Below are 10,761 nucleotides of genomic sequence, written 5' to 3'. Positions count from 1 at the left end.
CATGATCTCCACAGAACTTTTTAGATCTTGTAGATCTTCGAATTTTACATCGGAAATGGGAAGCTGTCCATTGTAATTTCTTGGTGGATGGAGGAATCCTCCTTCCGCTAAATACGGCTGAATTTCTCTTTTGTGTTTTCGAAGTGTTATAACACTTGAAGACCACGATCCATTGTATGTACTGCGATGCAACACTTCTTGGGGATTCGTGTGTAACACCCACAACTCACGAACTGGTCTTGTGGGGAGTGGGCACTTGGGTAAAATGTTGCTTTTGAAGTGATCTCCACTTTGATCACAATCTGTCACAGTGAAAGGGCTCGGTTTCTGTCTTGTAACCCGTATATGTTCTCCCTAGTCTTCAGGAAGTTCAGTTTTTATTTTCTGATTTATAAGACCCCTATTTCGATCACATTCCATATAGGAGTGACGTCTGATAGGATATAAAACCGTAAAGATTTTAGACGCTTCCGAAAGTGAACAACATAGTAAAAAATCTTACGGCTGTATAGTTCTTATTCTGTCCACAGCAGGAATCACAAAATAGTATCAAGTCCAGAATCTCCTCCCAAATAATGTGAAAAATGAAATCGCATATCACGGAAACAACAACATCTGAGCAATTTTAGACAACAGTCTCATCGTATGTGTACAAGACTGAATTATTGTTTGAAAGAACCTGAACATTAAACAGATAAAACGACAACTGCCATTTATAGTAAACAAAACTAGTGCTGATATTAGGTAACTTCAGGTTCTTTTGAAAATCGAAGCAGGCAGACTCATTTGAAGTGATTTTCTGACTCATACGACGGGCTTGGCGTTTTTTGTGTATAAAAAGCGTATCCTTTCCGCAAATGAAATTCATGTTGTTTGTTGAGCTGTTTTAACTTTGAATGTAACTTGAGCTTCTGTTCAGAATGTGACGTATTTGGCAGTCTGTTGTTAAGAGTGTGATGATTAACTTTGAATTCATCACAAATGTTGCATTTAACTTATCACAGCGTGGATAACCGAAAGCAATATTGAATTTCGTGTTGAAGATGTAATGGTAAGTTTCATATGACACAGGGGTTGCTGAATTCCTCTCCATGTACATGGCATGGTGATTTTCAAATTCAATTCTTCTGGTAAATAAACATGCTTGCTATCATGGAGACTATAGTGGTATGTCCTACCTTTCAGTGATGTAATAGGAGAGCAAATGAAATCTAAAATGTCCTGGGTTAACTTTATAAGGTCTGTCAGAGTGCTTCCCACGACCATCGTCACCAACAGAACCTATCTGCGTTAATTTAGACTAAATTGTCTGAACACGTCTTTCTGTTATGCCGTGATATGATATAAACTCTTTATAGCGAACAGGTACTTCAATAAGATTTATCATATCTGAGAATACGGACTCTATAACTGTACGAGTATGAATGTGCATTGGCATCATCCTGTTTTTTTTTCCCTAGGTTTTCTTCGTGAAACAAAGCCAACAGATATCAATCCTCCTAGATATATATTATGTGAATCATAGTTTGCAAATGCATTAAATTCCACGATTATGTTTTTCTTCTCAGTAGGCGATATAATTTGAAAACCTTTCAACCGGGTACAGTGACAGTAGTCTTGTTTCATGTATGTAAAGATTTTTTATTACAAGGATAATGTCCACATAAGGAGGTGACTAATACTAAAGTAGTATTAAAATTTACTTATGGTAACAACGGCATTTACAGTAAGATACAAAAGTTGAAAACTAGGAGAGCAGCTGGTATTGGCAAGGTTTCGGGGATACAGTACCGTATCTGAAGTACTCATTTCATTATTGTTTGCATGCAGGAGCTATACCAGAAGAATGTACAGTTGCTATAATAGTCCCTGTGTATAAAGGAAAGGGTGGTAGACACAAAGCTGAAAATGACAGGCCAGTCAGTTTGACATGCACTGCATGTAAGCTTTAGGAAAGCATTCTTTCTGATTATAGTAGACATGTTTGCGAAATTAATAACTGGTTCGACAGAAGGAAGGCAGTCAGGGTTTAGGAAAGGTTATTCCACTGATGCTCAGCTTGTAGGATTCCAGTACGATACCGCAGATATCTTGGATTCAGGAAGTCAAATGGACTGTATCGCGATTGACCTATCTAAGGCATTTGATAGAGTAGATTATGGGAGACTACTGGCAAAAATGAGTGCAATTGGACTTGAAAAAAAGAGTAATTGAATGGGGGCTATATTTCTAGAAAATAGAACTCAGTTAATTAAAGTAGGCGAATCATTATCTGAACCTGTAATAATTAAGAGGGGAATTACTTAAGGCAGTATTATTGGACCTTTATGTTTCTTTATATATATAAATGATATGAGTAAAGAAGTGGAATTAGAGATAATGCATCTTGCAGATGATGCTATTCAGTACAGAGTAATAAATAAGTATCGGTAACAAGATTGTGAGCAACTGCAAAATGACCTCAGTAATGTTGTGAGATGGATAGTAGGCAATGGTAGGATGATAAACGGGGTTAAAAGTCAGGTTGTGAGTTTCACAAATGGGAAAAGTCCTCCCAGTTTTAATTACTGCGTTGATGGGATGAATGTTCCTTTTGGGGATCATTGTAAGTACCTAGGTGTTAAAATAAGGAAAGATCTTCATTGGGGAAATCACATAAATGGGACTGTAAATAAAGGATGCAGACCTCTGCACACGGTTATGAGAGTATTCAGCGGTTGTAGTAAGAATGTAAAGGGGAGCGCATATAAGTCCCTAGTAAGACCCCAATTAGAGTGTGGTTCCAGTGTATGGGACCCTCATCAGGATTACTTGATTCAAGAACTGGAAAATATCCACAGAAAAGCAGCTCGATTTGTTCTGTGTGATTCCGAGAAAAGAGTAGCGTTACAGGAATGTTGCAAAGTTTGGGCTGGGACTTGGGAGACAGGAGACAAGGTCTGTACATCCCAAAAACATCAAGTTATCTTTAGAGATAAATCTTACATCTAGAATTTCATGTTTCTCATCCTTAACTTTTCCATGGCTTACAAATTCTTCTTTCCCCAGTATGAATACACCTTCTCTTATCGCTCCGTATCTGTCTCTACGATAAACATTCCAGTTCCGTGAGAACATTTTCGCATCCATAATATCACTTTGAGCCATGATTCAACTCCTATTACAGTATATTGTAATTACATATCTATTACATTACTTAATGCCATTCCTTTCTTCGCAATATTTTCACAGTTTAACACCAACTAGGGGCCTATTACATCTCTGCTTGACCTACTTGCTTCCTGTACTATCATCAGCATGTTGCTTATGTTTGAGATGATATCATTTGATGCTCCATGCAAATCACACCATTTGTAATTAAATAATAATAATAATAATAATAATAATAATAATAATAATAATAATAATAATAATAATAATAATAATAATAATAATAATAATAATAATAATAATAATAATAATAATAATCTTACAGTCGAATTAATTTCGTCGTGTATTAAAATTACTAAATTTTTATGTATATTGTGGCAATTCCTTACCACCGTGAAAGGACGTGCACATAGAGCACCAAAATAGGATAACATGAGAGCAACAGTGGTATATAAAAATTCCTCTAGTTTAAGTAAACATATTGGAGTCAAATTAACATCTCTGTTTTGTACCGTGAAACATCTGTATGTATCCATTGTTTATTAAAACATATTGCGCTTAATGATTGCCTGTATGCATCTTCCTTTAGTGTAAGAAACATTTTTACAATCCCAAAAATGAGCTTTATAAATATTTTCCTTTGCATATGTACTTCCGGTAAGATTGCGCAGGACAGCTGCGCCAAGGCCTGGACCGTAAATTTCCTGAGAGATTTCGTAGTGTCTTGAACGTAAGTAAACATTAGGTTTTATAAAAAAATATTGTTCGTACTTGCTGAGAAAATTAGAGTGCACGCATTTAAATGTCAGTTCTGAGGGACTAAGTATACTTGTGAATACGTTTCTGTTTCTGAATGTTGTCAAATAAGAACTGGTGATATAGTGATTTGTCTGGCACTCTAACCATAGATTTATATTAGCTCAGTGATCTTTACCTTCTCTCATTGTAATTTCAATAAGACACTGTACACTGTGAATAAGCTGAATAACACTGAAAAAGGGAATTTCTGGGCGGAGGTCCAAAGCGGAAGTGTTTGATATAATAGTCGATTAACCAACATGGCAGTTTGACAGAATAGAGAAAGGACAGATTTTGATGTTGCATTTGTACTAATAGCTGTCTGCGTCTGTGGGGAATTGATTAAAACACTGGGTTGTTTGTATAAGAAGCTCTCTCTCATGTTGCAATATCTTCATAGGTAGTTTATTTTATGATTTTGATTTTCTCATGGGTTGGTGTTCCACATTTCACTAAATGCTTTATTTTCTGGTTAGTTTAACGTAATTTTTAGCACTGTAGTTTCATCGTGTTGTATTTTTCCTCTGCTTTGTATATTCCTATATTACTGTCATTCAGAAATGTTATTTCTTTAGTGATGTTGACATTTGGCTGGTTCCTTCATAGTCTCTTTGCTCCATTAAAACTGTCAGGTGGGTGCTCTTTAAGTGGAGAATCTGCTAGTTATTAAATTAAAATCTGCCATTTATCATATACACTTAGTAGGTACACAAGTGATGCAGCTTTCTTATTTCTATTTATAGCGAGTTAGTGTTGACATTTAGATGTGCAGTATAAATTGTTAGCTGCATTTGTGTAATTACAGGCAGTGTCCGTCTCTTAATTATTTTTTTTTTTAACATTTCTGTTTGCTCTACATCCTATATTTGTGATAAGCTATGTCAGTACTATCCACAAATCTGTCAGTTAAATCCAGTTAGCCTATCTGTGTTTGATATGCAAATTATTAGTGTCGTCATTGAAGATTTTATGCCTTAGAGGTATAAAAGTAGACTTGTATCTAGGTTACAACTTTGTGACCATTCAGAATACTGCCACTAAGAATATAATTGACCTGGAAGTCTGAGCTGTGAAATTCGTACTAAATTGGCCTAGTTGTTGATAAACCAAAGTGATATATACTCTAAGCATATGCCATTGCGTTCCTGTTAAAACTAAATTTTCTTCTTGCATAACCAAACTGTAACACACACAGAGTATATTTATGTTCAATGAGCCAAGCGTCTTGCATGAATCAACCACCACCATTGCACATACCTGTTGACATTTGAGATTTCTGTTCGTAACTCTTACATTTAGTGTTACTATTGCTAAGCAAATTACTTTACATTGGAAAAATATTGTAGTCTACGCATGATTAAAGGTCAATAAGTTTTTTTTATTTAAGGCTCTTGTAGGCCCTAATAATTTGACGTTATTTAATTGTAAATACCATTAAATTTTATGTCAGATTATAAAGCATTAAAATTAGCCAGTATGGCAAGATTTCTGTTCAAGTAAGCTAAGGAATACAAGTTGAGGAAATCTTTGCTCTGGCTGCTTGCCATTTCAATATCTGCAGGCCATACTGTGGGGCAGCAATTTTACCAGGCCAAGGTTTTTCTTTATAGGGCTGTAGTTACCACAGGATTAGTTTTAACATCCACAGTTTTTCACTCTTTGTTGCATCTGAGGTTGTGTTGTTGGTGAGCCAGTGTGTCAGTAGATGGTTGTACATTGCTAGGAATATGTTTCTTAATTAAAATTGTAGGCTATTCATTGCATTTCTTGAATCATAAATACAAGAAAAGATGGGAAGTGCAATACCATTGAATGACCAGTTGTGACCTGACCATTTCCATGTTTGTGGTTTGGTTAATTCTTATTATAAGTAACTTACTGCAGATAATTTTGCCATAATATAATTATACTTGTGACTTGTCATCTACTTTTACTCATTAGAGAGGTTGATGGTTACCCTGAAGGCACTTAGTTTGTTTGTTGCTCTACATTTTCATTGATATGAGAATCTGTCTCTTGGTCTATATGCTGAATGTGCAAAATTATTAGTTTAAAATAACTTATAAGTTATTCACACTTCCCTTTATAATTTCAGCCTGTCTTTCTCAGCCAGTTCATAAGCTTTGTATCAAATAATATGGATATAACTTACCTTAATTACATTTAAGTTAATAGAGAAATGTGGAGACCAACTGTAATTGTGATGTGTGTTAGGAAAGCAGTCAAAGTCAGAGCTGACCAACAGTTGTGGGGATGAATAGATTGAGTGAAACACGAGTGAGTTAGGGGTGGGGCTGGTTTAGTGTAAGAGAAGGCCTAATGGCCTTAACTATGCCAGTAAAGACATTTATCTATCTATTTGTATATTGGACCAGTAAAATCTCGGTACAGCACCTAGCATATGTCAACCCAACCTGCGTTGCACTCAAGTACAGGAATGCTCAAGTTGATAAATTAAGTAATTCCATTAATTTAATGTAGAGAAAACAGATCTTCATTTGTTTTAGTTTTCTTCACCGAGCTGTATTGCTGCAGTCGCTTAAGTGCGGCCAGTATCCAGTATTTGGGAAATAGTGGGTTCGAACCCCACTGTCGGCAGCCGTGAAGATGGTTTTCCATGGTTCCCCATTTTCACACCAGGCAAACGCTGGGGATGTACCTTAAGGCCATGGCCATTTCCTTCTCACTCCTAGCTCATTTCTGTCCCATCATTGCCAAAGACCTATCTGTGTTGGTGCAAAATAAAGCAACTTGTAAAAAAAAAGTTCTTTCTTTTTATCATTTTAATTTCCCCTTGTCAAACTCCTGCCAGGTCGGGGTGTTGATAGCACTTCTCCACTGTTGCCTTTCCTTCCACCATTCCTCTTCAGTAATCGTATTCCAGTCCAGTCTTTTTCTTATACTGTTCTTGACAGTCAATCCATTGTTGACTTCCCAGTTCAATATATCATCTGCAAACAGTATTTTCATATCCCCTGCATATCTTGCCTTTTTTCCTTTAGTATTTCATCCATAACCATTATATACATAAGTGGGGTCAATACACTTCCATGTCTCAGTCCAGTTTGGTTTCTCAACCAATCTGTTCTCCCCCCACTGGAGTCTGGACTTAACTGAAACAATTCTTATACATAGCTTTCACTAGTTCTCTTGATTGCCTTCCACATCCTTTTCTTTCCAGGGTTTCCCATACCTTTTCTCTATTAACATTATCGTATGCCTTCTCTAGATCAAGGAATACAATCACCAGGTCTTTTCCTTATTCCCACTGTTTTTCTATCAGTAATCTCATGGTAAATATAGGATCTATTGTTGACCTGTCCTGTCAAAATCCATACTGCTCTTCCTCTAAATTTCTTTCCACCCTTCCTCTCATCCTCCTTTCTAAAATTCTCTCCAATATTTTGACTACTTGATAATTGTCACATACCTTCCTGTCACCTTTCTTAAATATAGTACAGGCATTATTACACCTTTACACCAATAATCAGGTACTTGCTTTTTTCCTCCATATACACCTTAGCAGCCTATATAACCAATGTAGACCAATAGGTCTTGCTGCCTTTATCATTTCCACTCATTTCATCCATCCTTGCTGCTTTTCCTGTTTTATTTAACAGTCATTTCCACCTCTGCCACTGCAATATCGCTCTCCATTTCTTGATCATCCTTATTTATCACTACATTCTTTTCTGCATATTTCTCACATTCAGGCACTTACCGAAGTAGTCTTTCCTCCTATTCCTTATCTCCTCTGGGTCTGTTATTACACTTCCACTTTCTTCCTTTACTTGTTTTGTGTAGATTTTTTTCTTTTCTGTTATATTTTATCAATCCATACAAGATCCTTTTTCCACCATTTACTTCCTTTCCCAACTCTTGTGCAAGTGTCTCCCAAATTTTTCTTTTTCTTATTTACCACATTTTTACACTTAATTTCCTTATACTTAATCTTAATTCCTTCTTTCCTATCCCTATCCCTATTCCATTCTTGCCATGCTTTCTTCTTTTGTTTAACAACCTCCTTCACCTTTACGTTCCACCAAGGTCCCTTTTCCTCCCCTCTCACCAAAGTTCTGCCACAAATCATCTCTGCACAGCTTACAAATGTGTTTTTAAATTTGGTCCATTCTTCTACACTTTCTATTTCTGATATAGGGATGTGCTGTTTTAATTCCTCCTGAAATTTTTCCTAAGTTATTTTATTTTTTAATTTCCATACCTTCATTTTCTTCTGTCTTATTTTGTTTACTCTCAGTTTTACTTATTTTCAATTTTGCTGAACCACAAAATAACTGTTCTTGTCCCTCTTTCACCCCAGCCACATGTAGTGATCTTTCTAATATTCTTCTTTCTAAACCAAGTGTTATCCACAATCATTCCATTTTTCCCACAAAAATCACTTATCTCTTGCTGTTCCTTTCTCTATAACCAAATGACCAATCACTTCTTTACCATTCTCTCATTTCCAACCTGCGCATTGAGGTATCCCCATGACTTATCACTTTCACATCGGATTACATCCTCGAGTGTCTCCAAGAATTCCTCCATATTTTCCTCACTGTTTCCAGTTTGGGGTGCATAAACTTGGATGAAATCTTTCACTCCTTCTGTCCTCGGTCGGCTATCACTAATGCAGTCTACCCTATCCACATTTTCATCCAGAATTATGTTAACAATCACTCCTACTCCATTCTTTGCCTCACCTCCTCCACTCCACTCCAGTATAGGGTGTACCCTCTACTCATCTTCTTCATTCTCTTTCCCCTCCACTTTGACCTCACTCAGTCCCATCATTGCGACATTCTGTTTCTCCATAAAATCAATCAACTGCTCTGATTTTTCCGTCAGGGTCACAACATTTATTCCCACCTTCATAATATTAACTGGATCCCCTGTGGGTGGGGGACACAGACGAAGAATACACCCACGGTATCCCTTGCCTGTCGTAAGAGGCGACCAAGGGATGATCGAATTAGAACCATCATGCAGGGAACACAATGGGTCGCTTTTACTTGTGCGTAGCACCACTATGTTGGGTACAAAATAGGTTTGTCGTTAGTAGCGACAGTGTGTGGCTCAGGATGCATTTTACAGTACCTGTGATTCGTACCTGTACATGAGTAACACCATGGGATGAGCGACACCATGGTTCTGCCTTGCCTGTGCTTAGTACCCACAATGTGGGGATCACCATGGGATAGTGCGGGTCCCGGTGGTTAGTCCACTTATGTGGGAACACCATAGGTTTGCGTTGCCTGTAAATAGTGCCGCAGTGTGCGAAACACCATAGGTCTGTGTTACATGTGCGAATTTCATTACCTGTGAGTAGTACCATAATGTGTGGAATACCGCGAGTCTGCGCTACTTTTGATTAGTAGTACAACGTGACAAATAGCATGGTTCTATTTTCCTAGCGATAAGTACCATTATGAGGGGCCGATGGCCTGGATTTTGGACCACAGAGCTCGATAGCTGCAGTCGCTTAAGTTCGAGCAGTGTCCAGTAGTCGGGAGATAGTGGGTTCGATCCCCACTGTCGGCAGCCCTGAAGATGGTTTTCCTTGGTTTCCCATTTTCACACCAGGCAAATGCCGGGGCTGTACCTTAAGGCCACGGCCACTTCCTTCCACTTCCTAGCCCTTTCCTATCCCACCGTCGCCATAAGACGTATCTATGTCGGTGCGACGTAAAGCAAAAAAAAAAAAACGATTTTGGACCCATTTCGACTACAAGCATCATCGATTCAGTATTGTGCTTTCAAAGCAGTCCCGTGGTCAGTAATACTATTATTTAACGCTAGTTTCTGGGAATGTGGGGCATTGCAGGTCGAATCCACCGATTGTTTTAACTTCATATCCATCCATTCATTCTTCGTCCTCACGTTTTTGAATCTGGTCAGTGGAGGATTATGGATTTTTAAATTGTCATAACATTTCGTCTCATTTGGTACCATTAGGGGACAATGACCTAGATGTTAGACCCCTTTAAGCAAAAAGCATCATCATAATAATCATCATCAATATTAACCGCTGGATGCCCACTTATCACAGCTCCCCCAGCAAAAAAAGGCACGTTGCTTTTAGCAGGGCACACCCTAACCTTTACCAATGTTGATAATTGCCATCACCCATCTTAGTCTACTGTTATGATGGGTTTGCCACTCCCGAAGACATTTTAGAGCTACTGCCAGCAATTATTCAGGCTGTCCCTTACATGGGAAAAAGACGCCCTTGCAGCCGGCTCTAACACGGGGAAACAAACTCTGCTGACGAATAGCGTACTCATACTATTTCCTGAGTACTGGGCTGCCTCTTCAGCAGTCTTCACCATTCCAAAGTCTTCGTTCTCCGCTGTAGATTCCATTGAGGTCTTTACTCGTAACCCTGAGATGGGACCCATACCAGATGCTATACACCAGGTCAGTGTGCTGTGGGACTCGCATAGGCAGGGGCGCCACTCCCTGGGCAGGGCTGCGTCCGAAGAGGGTCCCTACCTGCTACCTGGTTTTTTAGTTACCAAATATGTCAAGGTGTATCTCTGTTACCAAGCTACGGAGTGGTTCGTGGTGTGGGTTAATGTAGTCACGTCCTAGTTCGTGAATTATGGTTAACAGCTGAGTGGTGTAGGAAGTGACGGTCGTCTAGGTCGGGACACCAGTTGCTATGGAATAGGAGTTGGCATCTCGGACATCTTCCGAGTCATAGCTAGGGCTATACAATTCACCAGTGTCCATAATCTGTTAGAGGAGGCATTCTCATTGGGACTATGTGCAAGTAGGGTAGCATCCTGCTTCCCAGAATTTACTGAGCTC

At 38.3% G+C, this 10,761-nt stretch overlaps 1 protein-coding gene across 3 annotated transcripts in view; it reads left to right on the top strand.

Annotated features, from left to right (window-relative positions):
- The first annotated feature begins 3,796 nt into the window (after positions 1-3,796).
- LOC136864358 (uncharacterized) overlaps positions 3,797-10,761 on the top strand; it is a 333,471-nt gene continuing 326,506 nt past the window's right edge. For 2 of the 3 annotated variants that reach the window (XM_067141256.2, XM_067141255.2), the window contains exon 1: positions 4,242-4,348. In XM_067141256.2, the coding sequence (XP_066997357.2) occupies positions 4,329-4,348 (20 nt within the window). In that variant the 5' untranslated portion in view covers positions 4,242-4,328. Of the gene's footprint in view, positions 3,881-4,241; positions 4,349-10,761 lie in introns of those variants that run through there. The other variant, XM_067141257.2, reaches the window with a different exon arrangement.

This window comes from Anabrus simplex, chromosome 2 (assembly GCF_040414725.1).
Source record: "Anabrus simplex isolate iqAnaSimp1 chromosome 2, ASM4041472v1, whole genome shotgun sequence".
Taxonomy (NCBI): domain Eukaryota; kingdom Metazoa; phylum Arthropoda; class Insecta; order Orthoptera; family Tettigoniidae; genus Anabrus; species Anabrus simplex.
Note: the sequence above shows the minus strand (reverse complement) of the source record. Positions and strands in the feature narration are given on the sequence as shown.